The sequence below is a fragment of the Drosophila santomea genome, chromosome 2L (genome assembly GCF_016746245.2).
Source record: "Drosophila santomea strain STO CAGO 1482 chromosome 2L, Prin_Dsan_1.1, whole genome shotgun sequence".
Lineage (NCBI taxonomy): Eukaryota > Metazoa > Arthropoda > Insecta > Diptera > Drosophilidae > Drosophila > Drosophila santomea.
The window spans coordinates 16,724,240-16,741,612 of NC_053016.2; the positions used below are offsets into that span (position 1 = coordinate 16,724,240).

General features: G+C 47.2%; 2 protein-coding genes across 5 annotated transcripts; one reads left to right on the forward strand and one right to left on the reverse strand.

The window, feature by feature from the left end:
- Position 1: 1 nt before the first annotated feature.
- On the reverse strand, positions 2-15,326 carry LOC120447560 (acetyl-CoA carboxylase). 3 transcript variants are annotated; one of them, XM_039629027.2, is made up of 13 exons: positions 15,195-15,326; positions 10,911-11,284; positions 10,728-10,849; positions 8,527-8,893; positions 7,068-7,356; positions 3,273-7,006; positions 2,906-3,208; positions 2,673-2,843; positions 2,180-2,608; positions 1,186-2,055; positions 768-1,115; positions 574-708; positions 2-506 (listed from the first exon to the last, which is right to left on the reverse strand). In XM_039629027.2, exons 1-13 carry the CDS (start codon positions 15,202-15,204, stop codon positions 372-374), a joined length of 7,287 nt encoding a protein of 2,428 aa, XP_039484961.1. In that variant the 5' UTR covers positions 15,205-15,326; the 3' UTR covers positions 2-371. The 3 variants fall into 3 exon arrangements, with proteins under 3 accessions (XP_039484961.1, XP_039484951.1, XP_039484969.1); XM_039629017.2 differs by lacking the exon at positions 15,195-15,326 and adding an exon at positions 11,439-11,701; XM_039629035.2 differs by lacking the exons at positions 10,728-10,849; positions 10,911-11,284; positions 15,195-15,326 and adding an exon at positions 9,362-9,912.
- Positions 15,327-15,365: 39 nt separating this feature from the next.
- Positions 15,366-16,993, forward strand: LOC120447588 (nucleoporin seh1). Of its 2 annotated transcripts, XM_039629066.1 has the most exons (5): positions 15,366-15,499; positions 15,604-15,734; positions 15,795-16,232; positions 16,365-16,573; positions 16,637-16,993. In XM_039629066.1, the coding sequence occupies exons 2-5, from the start codon at positions 15,624-15,626 to the stop codon at positions 16,941-16,943; spliced, it is 1,065 nt and encodes a 354-aa protein (XP_039485000.1). In that variant the 5' UTR covers positions 15,366-15,499; positions 15,604-15,623; the 3' UTR covers positions 16,944-16,993. The 2 variants fall into 2 exon arrangements, with proteins under 2 accessions (XP_039485000.1, XP_039484993.1); XM_039629059.2 differs by lacking the exon at positions 15,366-15,499 and having other exon boundaries at positions 15,529-15,734.
- The last annotated feature ends 380 nt before the right edge of the window (positions 16,994-17,373 follow it).

Sequence of the window (17,373 nt, forward strand, 5' to 3'; positions counted from 1 at the left end):
GTAAATTTAGTGTACCATACATATATATTTCAGTAACTCGTATAATTCAAAAAGCTCTGTGTACAAAGGACTTTAGTTCTTAGACAACTAATGGAATGATTTGTATTCAGGGGATATACATAATCAAATATGTACACGATACAGCTAGTTTATCGGGCCACTTAGGCAACAAATTAACCCATGCCTACAACTCCAATACATAACTAGATTTACGCTAATTACTTTTAAACAAATTCAACTAAACAAAATGCACATCATGCACGCTTTGCGATATCTTACAAGCACAAAGCGAGACTGAGAAATGTGGTGAAGGGCGGGAACGGGAAGGATGAAATAGAGGGTCTAAAAAGAACTTAGAATAAAGCGTAGAATCATCCCTGGTTGCTGTTAGAGGTCTCCTCATTCAGTTGCATCTGGGCTAATGTGCGTACGACCACGCCACGATTTACGGGCGTCAGACCTTGGCAAAGACCAACTACAGCGTCCAGCGCTACGTCGGGACAGTCCTGCAAAGATATAAAATCAGAGGAGTTTGGTTCCGATTTATTAGAATCAAGATTGCGGTGCTGTTACCTCGAGCATTTTCGAAATAGTAGAAATAATGGCATCCCGTCTTACAGAGTTCACGTTGCGCGAAACGATAGATTCGGCATTGCTCTGCTCCTCATACCAAGACACCATTTCCTCGTTTTTGTCCCACAGATAAGCCTAAAATTATAAAGTGAATAATTTATATGTCTCCTGGAGTGCATAGCCAAATGTCTCACCTCTGTGGCACCCTTCTCCTCTACCAGCCAGCGGCGCAGCATCTGCTTGGCCTGACCCACGGAGAGGTTATCCTGAGCACGCAGGATCTTCTTAATATATGCGTCCTCCAACAGAAGACGTCGCAGACGCCAGTACAGCCAACGGCGGGAGTCGCGCCAAGGCACAATCTCACTGATACACTCCTTTTCTAGCATTCGCTCCGGCGTGTCGTGCAGGTCGGCAAAGTGAACTGCCACCGTGTGGTAGACATGTATAAGCACAGCGATGCGGGCCTTAATCTTTTCGTCCACCTGAGTAGCCCTGACCTTGTCACCAGACGCGTTTGCCTCATCGAACTCCTTTTTCAGCTGTCATGCATAACATACATAAATTAAGAAAGAACTTTTTCAGGTTTCTTAATTCTCATTTAAAACTTACCGCAATGGTGGTCGGATCCAATCGATGAATCGTCTTCACCAAGTCCTTCTCTTTGTACTTTATTTCCACAATGCCCTCTGGCTCGAGAACTCCACCCCTGGCCTCCGGATCGGCATACGTTTCCATGTAGCGCGGGTTAATGAGGGAATCCAGCACGGCCCAGGCCCCACCTCTCAGCTCGGCATTGGGCGGCAGGTAGATGAGCACAGGCTTCTTGTACTCCCGCAGACCGTCGACAATGTATGCTCCGAACTTGACGATTTGCTCGTACATGTCCTTCATGCCGCCGGAGAAGCCTCGCCAATTTGCGAAAACAATCAGCGGCAACTCCTCTCGTCCAAAATCTTTGATTGCTTGAGCAGTTTTGTACGAGGAATCAGGATACCACACCTGCCCTGCTTGCTGCAGGGTCTTGGCTTCCGAATCGAGATTGGCGGGATCTGCGGGCATTTCCACTTCTACGGTGCGGGTCTCAACGGCTATTACTCCCACGGGAACACCACCTAGACGGGCGCGACCAGTGACTACCGTCTTGGCCCACGAGGCCATAATTTCGCTCCAGGAGTCCCGGTCAAAGAAACCGTTCTCCCAGTCATTCGCGTTTACGGGATTCACACGGCCGCCTAGCATCCAGCGCGGATCGTACGGCGACTTGGTGGGCATGAAGTCCACGGGGCGATCGATACGATCGCTGGGCAGAATAATGGGCAGGTCACAACCGATGTACGCGGGAATGTACGAGAGCCAGTCGAGGATGGTGTAGACACCGTCCAAGTCGATGGCCTCGGTTTTGTGGGTGACTCCGTTGTTAAACATAATCTGCGTGCCACCCAACTGATTATTGGAGGCATACACCTTGCGTCCAAGCAGCTTAAAATGAAGATAATAAATTAATTAATCATTAGGTTGATAGTTTTGAAATAATTAATAAGTCAAAATAATCTGCGTAGTGCAGATCTGCAAACGGTTTCAAAAATCAACTGTAATAGCTTACCTTGTTGAGCGCAGCATAGCCTGTGAGTATAATGTGCGAATTATCGATCTGGATAACGCGCTGGCCAAGGCGCACCACGTAGGATCCAATGCCAATAGTACGGCAGGTAACCATGGCGATGGTAACTATCTCCTCGTAGGCCTGCGACGTTTCACCGGCAATTAAGCCGGCGTACCGTAGGTTCTCCACGCCCAGACCGTCGTCCTTGCCGATAATGTCGGTAATCTTGTAGCGCTGCTCACCCTCGTCCTCAATCAGGATAGCCCTCACCGAATTCAGGTTGGCCACCTGTGCGTAGTCCTCGGTGCTTAAGTAGAGGTACTTAAAACCCTTATCTGGCTCCTCTGGATCCTCCCATGCGATCTTAAACATAGCTTTAACCTCCTCAGCCAGTCCGATGCGTGCACCGCTGTTAACGGAGATGTATATCTGAAGGAAAGCACATAGGATTTTGTAATTATAGCGAATAACTGCGAAGTAAACCCAAACTTACCCTTGGTACTTTGAGTTGACGAGCTAATTGGGAAGCCTTGGCAAACAGAACGTCCTCCTTAATTCCGAAGGAACCAATCAAGTAGGTGAGGTCGTTGGCTATAACAATAATCTCACGACCATTCGGATATTCGGGAGTAGCCAAGACAATGCGCCAAGCCACCATGCCGCACTGAAACAAATAAAGAGAACATTGCAGTTCCTTCGATGGCGTCAGATATTAAGTATGCTTACATTGTTTTCGCCAGGCAGACGCTGCATCTCTACAAGGTTGTCGCCCTCGAGGACCAGCTCCTTGCACTCGATTAAAATCTTGTCAGGAGTGCGAATATCTACGGTGGGACGCGCCTTGGAGAATTCTCTCCAGTGACGCTCGGTCATCTGGCGGAACATGTCGGGCACATCATAGACATAGGTGGTACCGTTGGACTGCGCCTGGAATCGTTTCTGCTGCAGGAAGTCTTTGGTCATGTAGGGCGTGGAAATAGGATGGCCGTGCAGAGATCCCTGCTTTTCACCGTAGGCCTTAAATTTAATCTGGAATTGAAGGAATGTTAGAAAAAGTTTTAAACGGTTCAACAAGAGATAAGTTTCAACTTACGATTCCTGTCTCTGGTTCCGTTTGCTCCGTGTACATCGAAATATCCAGGAAGTAGCCGGAGTCATTTGCAATGCACAGACGCACTGCCTGAGTGGGTGACTGTGGTGACTGGCGGATGACCATCTTAAGCTCAGCCTGTAGTACACGCAGCTTCCACAGTCGCGGACCATATCGCATAATCATCTTTGTCACAGACTCCTCGATCTTAGCCGGATCCATGATGACAGTGGGCACAAAGTTCAGGAAGATGTGGTTGCAGTCGGTGCGTTTGGCGTGAGGATGCGAGAATGCCACCTCCAGCTCATCCATGGCCTCGAGAAGCACGCGCTCTCCTTCGTTTTGCAGATACTCGAAAGAGGCTTCCTTGGTAATTAGATCCGAATGACGGATAATCGAGCGAATGAAAAAGCGGTAGTCCGTGACCTCTTGACCTTTCGACACCTTGGCCTTGCCAAGGTACAGGTGCATTTTCTGGTTAGCAGTGGGCAGAGCCTCAAGATCGTATGTCTTCATGCGATTCAGCTCCAGATGGAAAGCAGATGCTGGCTCCAGATGCCGGTATATACGATCCTCTGCGAACTTATCTCTGGCTCTGAACGTGAAAAACTTGGGAAATTGCCGCTTTTTCAAAGCAGCAAAAGTAATTCTACGAATGCGTCGCTGGAAGAGCTCCTCGTTATGTTCTTGGCAATAGTTTCCAAAGATCTGTGCCATTTGCAGGTCATCCAACTCGCCCGTTTCCCTCACAGCCACACTAACAATGTGAATCGGTTCCGTGGACTTTGCCTCTTCTGCAGCATTCGCCCGAGTTACGGGATCCGACAACGACACATTGATCGAGGTGCTGTGTCGACTGTCCGAGATGGAATCTGCCGCCTCCACGGCCTCCAGTACCTTGGCATTAACCATGGCCGGCGAGACAAAGTCTTCGAGCAGATCCAGAATCTCGTCCGAGTACATTTCAAAGTGTTCAAAAGAGTCAAAGGCTGCTATCGCTCCGGTGCGCACGAATGAGCTTCCCAGGGACTCTGCCGCCGCCTGATCCAATCCATCGGGGGAGGACATGCGCGAGAACAGCCTGTTCGGGTGAGCTGTGGGTAGGAGGAACTGGAAGTGCACCAGGGGCAGGCCACCGGAGAGTTCCAAATGCTGCAAGCATGTCAACTCGTAGGATGTGTAGGCTCTCCTCACATAGACTTCCAGAGCAGCATTGCACACTGCCCGGTTAGAGTGGTAAAAGAAGTCGTGTAGGATGTCGAAGATTGAGGTCTCCGACAGAATAAGGCGCTGCAGGTTCTCGGGGTGGAAGTCATGACCGTACATGTCAACGGCGGAGAGGAAGATAGACTCCATTTGGTTGTGGCGCAGTTCATAGGCCGGCTGGTGGGCTGCGATCAGAACTTGACGGGACCGCAGAGCCACCCTAGAGTGCTCAGCTCGATTTAAAGAGGTCAATTCACTCAGCGTGTTGGCCAATTCGTCTGTTAGACCAGGTTCGTTCGCCCACAGGTGATCGATAAGCAGAGTAACCAGCAGATTCTTCTTGGCCACCTGAGAGTGCGAGAAGATGGTGTTCACCACCGTCTGCATGTCTTCCTTGTTGTGCTCTCGCACCAGTCCCACGCATTTGTCGTAGTGCCCATGTTGGAACTGCGACTCTACGTCGTAGTACTGACGCAGCAGCTCATGAACGGCGGCCTTCATTCTGCCGCGGATTCCATTCCTATAGCGCTGCACCAACTGCACAATGCTCTGGGTGGTCAGGAAGAAGACATCTCTGTCAGCGCGCTTCTGCAGTGTGGCCGCATGGCTGTCAATAACACTGGCGATCTGCTGCGATGGGAATTGAGCCAGGACACTAGTTATGTTACGCTCGTACAGCGTCATCAGTTTTCGGATCTTCTTCTCCACGGAGATGGGTATGCGACCTGAGATGGAGGCGATAACTTCTTGCAGTTCCAGCAGCGGTAACGAGGGATCTCGCAAACTTTGCATGAATTTTTCGATAATGTCTCTTAGTCGCTGCGCATTGAATGGTTCTGGCAGGCAGTAGCCAGCTAGAGTGTTTTCAAGGATGCTCTTGTAGGTATTGTGCACTCTATTCAGTTTTTCGGGCACCGGTGCATTCTCTGGCTGCAGGAACTGACCCTTGAACGGTTGCGCTTTCGTCACCAGCGATGGATCATCCAGCTCTAGATGGCCCAAAAGGGATCCTGCATCCAGAACAGCTCCTGGGCGACGCACAAATGTCACTGTGCCTGCCTCCTGGGATGTTAGAGTCATCACCATCTTCATCACCTCAATCTCAGCATAGGCCTGTCCCTTGCTTACATGTGCGCCATCTTCTACAATCATGTTGATGAGCTTTCCCGCAGAGGGACTGCGCAGCAGCGAAGGATCGTTCTCCTTTTCGAAGACACATGTCTGGTTCCCAATCACAATGCGGTAGCGATCCACCTCCTCCTTCATGTACGTGGTGTAGGAGGCGCCCTCCAAAGAGATGAGCAAGCCTCCGTCGGAAAGGCGATGCACCTCGATCTCCTTAAACGAGTTGTTCATCAGCAGGAAGTACGAGTTGGCTCCGCTCTTGGCGGCCTGCACCTTGTAACGGATGCCATCGTTGATTAGCTCAACATCCACCACGTTTGTCAGAGTGTTAGCTGCTTGGATCTGGCCCTTTTCCAGAGAGGTCTGAAAGCTGGAGAAGCTTTCAGTGATTTCACGATCGGCGATGTGCAACGATCCGCACATTACGCCCAACAATATATCCGGTTTCTCGGATTGCACACGTTCTGCGATCAAGGCATCTAACCAAGCGGTGTCGATGCTGTTGTCCAGGAATCGATTCGTCTCCAACAGAGTGATCAGGTACTCCACTGTGGTTCGGAAATCACCCCGAATAGACAGCTCTTTCAGGGCAATCACCAGGTTTTCTCGAGCCTGCTGACGGTTCTCGCCCCAGGAGAAACAATGCCCAAACTGTGAGTCCGCAAACTCGTGCAGTCCTCCACTGGCAGCCACACTGAAGTAGCCCCACACATTTTTGCTCGACCGGAAGTTAAGCTCCTGAACGGTTCCTGAGCTGGGCTTAAAGCCCTCGTCGGGATTCTCTGAGGTGATACGGGCGGCGATAACATGTCCGGAGGGACGCGGTTTGTTCGGTGGATTTTCGAAGTCAATGACAGAGGAGCCCCACGGAGACTCTCCGTAGAGCAGACGGATGTCCTTGAGCCGGTAAAGGGGAATTCCCATTCCAATCTGCAGCTGAGCAGCGGGAAGATTCACATCGGCCACCATCTCCGTACACGGATGCTCCACCTGCAGACGGGGGTTCAGCTCCAGGAAGAAGTAGCGACCCTCCGGATCATAAAGATACTCCACGGTTCCCGCGCTGACGTAACCCACCATCTTGGCCAGACGCACTGCGGCCTTCTCCATGTCCTCGAACACTTCTGGCTGGGCCACGATGGCAGGAGCTTCCTCAATAATTTTTTGATGACGACGCTGGATGGAGCAGTCACGACCAAACAAGCTAATGGCATTGCCGTACTGATCCGCCAACAGTTGCACCTCCAAGTGGCGAGCTCCGCGGGCCAGCTTCATCACGAAAATCGGTGAGCCAGGCACCTCAGCTTGAACCTGGCGGAACAGGCCGGGGAACTCCTCAGCGGTGTCCACACGGCGAATGCCCTTGCCACCACCTCCTTCTGAGGCCTTGATCATTACGGGGAAGCCTGGGTGAAACAACAACTTAAACAACTTTTTCTAACCTATATTTTTACAGATTACACTTACCGATCTTGTTAACTGCGGTCAGACCCTGTTCCACATTTGTCACACAACCGCGGGCGAAGAGTTCACTGGAAATCTTGATCTTCTTGCCACTGTACTGGGCCTTCAGTTCCGAACCGGACCACGGCAGGGTGGGAATTTCGGCTGTTTGGGCCACAATCGAGGAGGCCACCTTGTCACCAAGTGCCCACATGGCACGTTCCGGAGGACCAAGGAACACCAGACCCTCTTTGTGGAGGAGCTCCGGCAGCTTCGGGTTCTCGGAGGCATGACCCCAACCAGCCCACACGGCCTGAAATCAGAAAGGGATTGCACACAGGTTAATAATCAGTACATTTTGATTTAATAAGCCCAATACCCCAAGGACAGCGCACACGTCGTGGGTGTGGGGAAAATTATGAAGCTTTATTGTCGGTAAAAATCAATCGTGACGTCATTGCGACGTTCATTGGCTACACCCGGATAGCAAAACAAAATAGATAATTCACACTGTGCAACAAGATGTCGACGCGGCTGCTAATTAACCCCAAGTGCCCTGCTATATCTAAGGGAAAGTAAACACCTTAGACTGAATTTCCACTTGAAAGTGTTTCGAATGCATTCCAATCTAACCGCCCAGTGTTTGCTTTCCAGGTTGTTGGGAGAGCTCCGCAGGGAAGTGGAATGGTGGAAGGTTTTGGATTACAGGTGTGCTATGCTGCTTTAAAGGCAATCTTCTGGCACTTAAACAACTCTTAAATTGCAACAAGCATACACAATTGTATTATTTACAGTTGTTAACTCTTATACTCAACAAGGTTTTTATATACATATAAGAAAATAATTAGTGTGCTGTCGCAGTTATTTTCACGGCTTGCTTTTTTTACACTTTGCTAAAGATCAAGCATTGAATATTGGATAGGCAATTAAATCTTAAAGGTAATATACGCAGTGAGGTATAAACACACTGGGTATTTGGAAGCTCTTAGATACTTAAACACTACACTTTTAACGAATCTTAATTGTTTCTAACCTGTATGTCAGCCTGTTCAAAAACATGTAATTATATTTGCTTATTGGTAATTGACACGTACAATCGTTTACACTGTCGAAGATTTGTATAAAATACATTTAAATTGTTCTCGAGCATACATTATATGTTGGAATGAGGCAGGATTGTAAGTAGCACAAATGAAGGCGATAAACGTCTATACCCAGGGGAATTTAGTCAAATTTTGTAGCACAGTGTTGGCTGACACACACAGTCATCTTCAAAGTCTGCTGTCTCGTAGACACACGAATACGAATAGGGGTCTCTTTATTGGTATGCGGGGCGATCGCTTGACTTTGGCAGTTCCCCCGATTGACGGAGTGCAAATACAAATCGAACGATGCGTTTTGGGTGGAGCTGGCCAAGGTAAATAGACAACTCGGACCGACACTGGCCACTTCTATGGCGGTGTCCCCTAGATTCCGGACTCACCTGCACTTGGGTACGAAGAGCAATGTCCACGATTAGTTCAACATTGGCGTAGTTGTTGTTGTTGGATCCGCCGGGCACGGGCACATAGTGATCCGCCATCTTGATGTATTCGGCATTCGCCTTCAGATCCTCCGGAGTAACCATCACCACGAACCTTATGGCCCGCTCGTTCTTGAACATTTCGTAGGCCCATCTCCTTATGGATCGCATACACTTGACGGCCGCGATACCGTTGTTGGCAATTAGGACTTTGTTGATCACACGGGTGCCGCCGAAGCGCTTTACGAACTCCTCGGTGGTGGCGATGTGGAAGTCGCGATCCTGATGTCGGTCCTGGCCCAGCCCAGTGCCACGCGACATACTTGGCCTGAAAGTGGTCAGTTAGAAAGTTAGTTGCTAATGGATATAATCTAGAAACAAAACTAACCTAAACAATCAAATGAGATAGCTACATAGGAAACTGCTTCATAAATAAAGTCGGGGAGTTCGAAGAAAGTCAATATCATAATATTACTCTCATCGTACTTTTAAAAACTTAAATACTAAGAGATGCATAGATTCCTAGATTCCAAAGATTGCTTAGATCTTATACTCTGCGACCACGCCAAAAGTAAAGCGTTACCAGTATCAACTGAATCAAACCTTTTTTATGCTGGTCAGTGTAAGTAATGGCGCGATGGGACAGGTGGTGCAGAAAAAGAAGGCACAATAAGATTTGACAAAACCGGTTTGGCTGACATTGTGAAAAGTTCTGCACATAATTCGCGTTTGTTTACATCTTGTCAACGAGTGTCGCATTGCAATAAACAAATGGGGAATTAAACATGGAATTTACTTGAGGGTTCCCACCACGGGGACGCTGAGCAGCGATGGCGACGACTGGTTATTGGCATTATTGTGATTGCTGATGCTGGCACTCATCTCGCCGACATTGTTGTTGTTGCTCTCGTTCTGCCCGCAATCCACTGCCACAAATTGGGGTATAACCGCACCTGAGACCGTTCCCACTCCTGATCCAGAGCCGGATCCATTGGTGTTATCTTCACCGGACTCAACAAGTACGAAACGCTTGCTGGCGCGACGCTTCAACATTCTAATGAGCTCCACGAGGGCTAAGAGCATCCAAAGGGAACTGTGGCAAGGGGATCGTCGTGGTGCTGTATCGGCTCCTCGTAATTATGCAAGTGTGACTAGTAAGCAATCAGCTCACAAAATATTTTAATGCCACTGCACCACTTTCACCGCGCTCCGCTGGCCGAAATATCCACACACAAAAATCAATGTCGAACGATGTCCGCACACGCGAGAAACTTATTTGGGAAACGGGCTGGGTCTTGGGTTATATCTGACGTGTTTCTGGGGTTTGCGGAAAGCGGATTGCGGACCGACGGAGCCGACGACTGCCAGGGAACTGAACCGCAGAGCGGTGTTGGCCACCATCGTTCATATGCCTCGTGGCCCGGAGAAGCGGAGAGAGCCACTGAGCGAGCCACTCGCTGGCCAAACGAGTTTTGAATCGAATATGAATGAAAACAAAATGCGGCGTCCCCACATGGCACTCTCTATTGCCGCCACTTCTCACTTTTCTCTCCATGTTTGCGCACCGCAAAAGTTCTCGGAAAGCTGGCTGGGAGACTGCCTCCCACTCGCACACACGGTCCCGAGCTTTGTGCCGTCTCTTTTCCCTAAACTCACGCGATATGTTTGGCAGCGTTTGCCTCTGACGCACCCACCTGTTTTTGTTTTGTTCACTACACTGAGCGCAAATATCTTGAGCTATAAACGCTTCACTTTTCAAGTGTCTAAATGAAGGAATAGCTTTAATTGAAGTGGATGGTTGCCAGATTCAAAAGAGTCCTAATCTGATACTGCTGCGACTTAAAGTATATTGAAGATAAGATTGGGAGAATATATTGAACTTAATCAATTACACAAACCACATTTTTTGGTTCATTGGAAAAGGACCGGATAATATAGCTTGCTTACGATATTAAAATCATATCCAAATTGATATTTATAAAATATATTACGAACTCGCAGTTTAACCTCTGTTTGTGTCGTTATATACATATATCATTTTGCTATGTTCAATGAATTTAATTTCAGTATCAAGACTCTGCAATCACATTTCATCCACAACGATAATGTACTTATGATGTTGTCTGTCCCATTTTGATTGGGATAAACCCAAATCGGCTTACCTTAACCGCTTGCGCCGCTCGGAAATATCCCCATTCTGCCGGACATCGCTCTGCATCTTCTGGGGAAACTCGTCGCAGGCCTCGCCCGCCTCGGCGGCCCCCTCGTCGATCTCATCGCCCACCTGTGGGAGGGAAACGGAAGCTGAGTGGTGGTGCCAAGATATTAGGAATATAATTTCGTACCAAGAAGCTGGGCCGCTCGCCCTCGGCGGATTGGGCGGCCGTGTCATTGGACTCATTTGTTTCGCTCATCTTGCTGATTTTGATGTCGATGTTGTTGTTGTTTTGGTTCTTGTTGATGCTGTTGTTGTTTTGGTGGCAGGCAATGCGGATGTTGTCGTTGCTTAGGTCGGTGAGTGCGCTATCCTTCAGCTGGTCACACAGCTCCTCCACTTCCGAACGAAGGCTCTCGCTGGAGAACTTGACCTTCTTGATGCAGGCCTTGGGAAACCGCTTGTCACCCGCTTTAACTGCCGGGGGAGGTGCTGCTGGTGCAGTGAGAGGTTTGCTGGTGGTGGTTGTTGCTGTAGCTGTAGCTGCAATCACGCTGGAGTTGTCTGAAAGCACAGATAACACAAACAATGTATGTACGTGTTAGTCGTGGTCAAAAGTCGTATACACATAATGAACTAATTAAACTGGGTTATCAGCTAGGTGTGCGATTTGTGTGCCCTTCAAGTGTTTCGGTTTAGCAAAGTGGAGGATTCTTACGATTGGTGTTGCCGTTGTCGCTGTCGCCAGTTGTTGCTGTCGTGGCGGATGTTGCTGAAGACGATTGGTCAAGTTTCAATCTTTTCTGGCCGCGGCCAAAGATCAATGTCAAGAGGAATGCGAGAAAAGCAGCCAGAGTGCCTAATATCGTGATCAACATCGGCTAAATCCAAAAAGCTGCTTTAGATCGGTGAATGCAATCGGATTAGATAATCGTGTTTGGCTGCTATCTGGTTTAGTTTACAATGTGAGGACAGTGAAAGTGTCTGTGCATCATCTCGTTTTGGATACTTTTCAAGTTCAAAAACCTTGCCACGAAATTGTAGGCCAAAGCGGCGAAACAAAACAAAATGAAAATGCTAATTTATGCATAAACTAGTTTGCGAGATACAATTAAGAAACCAAAATACAACCATATGAGACCCAAAAATAAATCGTTGCCAGGTCAATGAGGCTGTTGATAAGAGATATGTTCAACGAACAAGGTATACTCTAGGGGAATTACTAACTGATTTATAGATCAGGCTGGTTACATCAAAAGTATGCAATGAGTATTTTAAAGTTCGTTGTAATGATATTCAAGATCAAGCAGATTCATAAGGTTAACTAATACGTCTATACGTGTATATTATATTAGACAACTACGAAATTACTGACAGATGTCGAAATACAATTTAATCAACACTGTACATATATTACTTAATAGTTCCAACCTAAGTAAGTACACAATTAGTTTTCAATATACTATACGGTAATACAGGAGCTCAAACCGTTTCCGGGTCAAAGATGGCTCCATTACTGAACAACTCACAACTAATACCCTTTGGCAGGGCGATAAAACTTAAAAACACGAAAATTTATTTCGGATATGGGGTTCAATGTGCAGCGCATTTAAAATTAAAACAAAACGCAGAGGAGTGCGAAGGGGAAATGGAAGAAACTTAAGCTGACAGAAACAAAAACCCCAGTTGGTGTGTGGAAATGCAAATTGGTATGGCCAGCAGAAGAGGTCAATGATTTTGGCATTACAGTGTGTAAGTGTGCCAGCCAGGCGGGCTTTGAAAGGCACGGAAAGTCGGATTCCGGATTGGACACCGGAATCGATCTCTAGCAACCAGCGGGGTGTTATGTAACGGCTTACTCGGAAATCGCGCAGGGAACTGTGACTTGGGTTACACTTCGCGCTGGAAACGACTCAACAGGTGTGGCCCCGCACTTAAATAGTTTCGAAAACACTCTCGCAATGGAGTCTAATATTTTATTTTCCACCGATCCTGCGATAAGAACTCTGCTGCCATTATTCAACAGCGAAAATCCAAAAATCTTACTCGCCGAACGATTATCTCTAGGGCAGCACTTTTCGGGACCTTGGCTGGGTATTATACGGTTGTGTTTTGGGTTTGGTTTGTCTTAGGTTTTACTGTAGGTTATATAGGTCTACGGTTTCAGCTCGCTTTACCACTCTGCGTGTGCCTTTGTCTAGTTAGTGATTTAGTGAGTTTCGAAGACGATTTCGGATGGGATCGAACAAGACCGTGTAGGATCGGATTTAACTTCCTAGACTGATTGGTTCCGCACAATTTCTAGATGGCTACTGCAGTGACCGACGCTTGGAACTCAACTGGGCCATGCTCGTCCGAAAAGCGCTATCGATGCCTGAACGCCGCTTCTCCGTCCGCGCAGCGCCGACTTCGTCGTCGCCACTATCAATATCAACTATAAGTATAGCTGTAGCTATAGCTTTGGCTGCGGCCAGGTTTTCGTGCGCGGACCTGTGTTTGTGCGTGTTCAGGTTGTTGCGCTCGTATGTTAATCGCCGGCGGGTCTCGCGGGTCGCTAAGCCGATTGTTGTTGTTATTGTTTCGGTTATGGCTGGCTCACTCAGCGCCAAGTGACCAGGAGGAACATATGTGTACTACATGTATGTATATATTATGTACATATGTACATACATATGTATGTACAAGGATCGCCACTAATTCAAACAGAAAGGCGGACGAATTAAGCAGCGAAACCTCCGGGTTTATTAACAATTTTTATTAATGTCGGTTCAAGTCATCTTTGTGGACCAATTATGCCATAACAATTTCGAAATAAACATATGTTTGGTACAGTGACACACCGAGTTAGCAGTTACTTTACAAAAACATTTCTTTACTGTCGCTGATAAATACGGTTTCCTTTTATGCCGGCTTAAAAAGTTCTGAAATGAAGACCATTGTCATTCATTTTGAATTAAAATTAAATTCTTTTACATAGTAAGTTTCACTGTTGCAGGGCAATTACTCCTTAACAGTCTGCCGATGATAAAAGATAAGAACGACATGTTGATGGCGATCAGCTGTTGCCAACAACTGTCTACCCCTCTCTGTCTCTATTAGTCCGTCCCTCTCTTTTCTCTTCAATGTATCTGTGTCTCATGGGCGGGAGCATTTCAATGTCAAGGTCGGCGGTGGAATTTAGCATTTTTGTTGTGGTTGGGCCAGCTGGATTTAATCTGCGAGTTGACCCATCCGCTGACGGTAATGCACTCTGCTGCTGGGAACACCAACAACAACAACAATCATAATTTCTCAATTTGCTGGCGTAAGTGGTGAGCGATGCTGATTAGGGTTAAATGAGCGAAAACGATAGGAATTGATTAGCACGATGCACTCGAATCGAATTATTAACGAATTCAGTCCGCTGCCACGAGCAGAACACGCGAATGCCGCTGATTTGTTTTCATTTTGTGCTGCTTGCTGCTCCCGGCATCAGCAGAGGTTTTTTAAAAGTCATAAAAGAAATTCCCGAACCGACGCGACGCCAGCTTTAATCTCAGATAGGCGCGAGTGCCTGAAAAATCTTCCGATTTCGGCATTGGCCTTGGCGACCGATTATGATTAATACTTAACGGTGACGGGTCTTTACGGACTCTAGCTCAAATCTTTCCCGACATCTTATCGCGCGGAAATTTTTGTATTTCGGTGTTCGATTCTGGTCGAATTATTCATGTTTGGCGCGTGGCCAGAAAGAAACCGTCTACTGATATCACCACCAAATAATAATAGATCCGAAAGTCGGTCGCGTGTGAAACGCCTGATTTCGATGGGCTTATCACTAGGATTTCTACAGAGAAACAAACAACCTGTGCCTTCGTTTGAACCAATTTGTGTGTACTTTTTGACATAAATAGTTTCCTACTATCAAGTGCAGTGTATACAGTTAAATTGTTTTAAATTTCTTAAGAAAATACTACGAATTTAGTTACTGCGTCGGATTGAATTTTCGTTTTGAGTTATTCTGAACTGCTCTTATATCATAAATATATCATATCATATTTTTGCAATTCAATAGCAACAATAAATGCAGTCTCCAATTTAGTTCTTATTAGGTAATTGATGCCGGCTGAAACACACACACGCTGGCAGATATGCTGCTCTCTCGCCTACACTCGCACACACATACGTTACGGGCATCGCGCGATGTGTAAAATCCAATAGGAATCAAGGTCAGCAGCGAGTGCGAGAGCGAGAGGGCGAGCGAGGAAAGGCGAGCATATTGCAGATGGAAGTAATTGGAATTTATGTTGTCCATTGCACTTTGATTGAAATCCGCACTTTAGCCAGCGAATTCAAATGCTAAACAAACGCGGGTCCCGATCTACGTCTATGCTGTGGGGTTATTCACCCCGCTCATTTGCATACACATATGCGCATACATTTCGCTCGGATCGGGCCGTAATTACCCGTTTAGCGCTTAGATTACCGCACTTACTCTTCTCCATCGCACTGCGCTTCGCACGTTTCTTTCGGTTGGCAATTTTGTTGTGTGTAACTGTTCTTTTCCGGGTGCAAAACGGCTTCTTTTCGGCTATTTGAGTCCTGAATCCCCGATTTTTGTGGTTCTCGCGAGTCCCAGATGGGCGTGTGGCACGGCTGATACGTTATCAGCTTGTGACCGTCTGAAGCACTGTGTTTTGTTATTTTTCGCTTGATTTTTTGTTCGTATTTCACGCGTAATTCGGACCACTTAGCCGGTGTGACCGTTCGCCTCGGAGGACAGAAAAAATACTGAGCGAGGTAATCAACAGCTGTTTGGCGGGTGCAAGCCAACCCTGTCCTTGCAGGGCTGCATTACCGGCGCAGATTTTTCGGCGCGTGCATTTTATAAACAACATTTACGGAAATAACGAGAGTTTCAAGCATGTTTGACGTGGAACCTATTATTGCCGATCACAAGGATGTGATACACGACGTCGTCTTTGATTATTACGGCCGCAGAATGGCCACCTGCTCCAGCGATCAGACGGTCAAGGTAGGGACTCGAATTGTTCTGCGATAAACAACTAAGGCAATCCGGATTTTCTGCTTGCAGATTTGGGACGAAGACGGGCAAGGCAAGTGGAATGTCACCAGCAGCTGGAAAGCGCACTCCGGTTCCATTTGGCGCGTTTCCTGGGCTCACCCGGAATTTGGCCAGGTTGTGGCCACTTGCTCCTTCGATCGCACCGCCTCCGTTTGGGAGGAGGTGATTGGCGACAAGGTATCCGCGACCAATGCCCCCACACGCCGCTGGGTGCGCCGTACCACCCTTGTGGACTCGCGGACCAGTGTCACGGATGTGGAGTTTGCGCCCAAGTACCTGGGACTCCTGTTGGCTACTGCATCCGCAGACGGCATTATCCGCATCTATGAGGCCCCCGACATAATGAACCTATCGCAGTGGCCTGTGCAGCACGAGATTGCCAACAAACTGCCGCTGAGCTGTTTATCCTGGAACACTTCCACTTACATGGTCACTCAGCTGATAGCGGTGAGCGTATTTCTAAAAATGCATAAGACAGTGCTTTATTTTACACTATTAAAGATCTATTAATAGGCAGAATAGATTAATCTATCTCTGCGGTGTGGAAAGAAATCTAATATCTATCTACTTAATTTGCAGGCTGGCAGCGACGAAGCGGCCACGCCTACTGGCAAGGTGTTCTTGTTTGCGTACAGCGAGAATACCCGAAAGTGCGTCAAAATCGAGACTGTCAACGATATAACCGATCCGGTCACGGATGTGGCCTTTGCTCCAAATGCCGGACGGACTTTCCACATGCTGGCAGTGGCCAGCAAGGATCTTTATATTGTGAACTTGCGTGGTGTAACGTAAGATCGACATTTTAAAGACAAAAAGAAACTATCTTACAATAATAATTTTTACAATTTAAGGGACGCCACTGACATCTCCAAGCTGGACATCCAAACTATTAAGTTTAGCGAGCACAATTGCCCTGTGTGGCGCGTCTGCTGGAATATGCTGGCCACGATGCTGATCTCCACGGGCGACGACGGTTGCGTGCGTCTATGGCGGATGAACTACAACAGACAATGGCGCTGTGCCGCCGTATTGAAGGCAGAGGGCAGCGGACCCACTTACGAGCCTGCTCCGCCCACTCCCACACTGGCTACTACAGCCTCGGCCACGGCCAAGTTCTACAAGAAGGGCACCATCGGCAACCAGGTGCCGTGGCACTGATCTTGTTCTTAATTGTAAGAGTCCCGAATAAATTCATAAGTTAATCCTCAGCCGCATTCTTTTCATTATGAGTAGTTTTTCTTTAGTTAAGTTTAGAGTTAAAGTTATTGATGTTAAAATCATTTTGTAGATTAATGCTTTGCAAAAAATGTAACTTTTTGTTATGAACTTTAATTAGGTGTGAGCATTTTTTGTAGTTTTCCTGTTTACCTGGAAAAGGAATTGAATTTTAAGAAAAATATTTTTTGATCAAACGTTATCTTAGTAACTCAATAAAGTTTTGAAAGTCAAATATATAAATATTTGTATAAGCAACATGTAATCACAGTGACCGATAGTCCACATAGTGACGAAGCGTACCATGGGAGTGTGCGAGAGCTACATAGCAAATAACAATCTACCAAGGAAATTTGAAAAAGAAATTAATTTT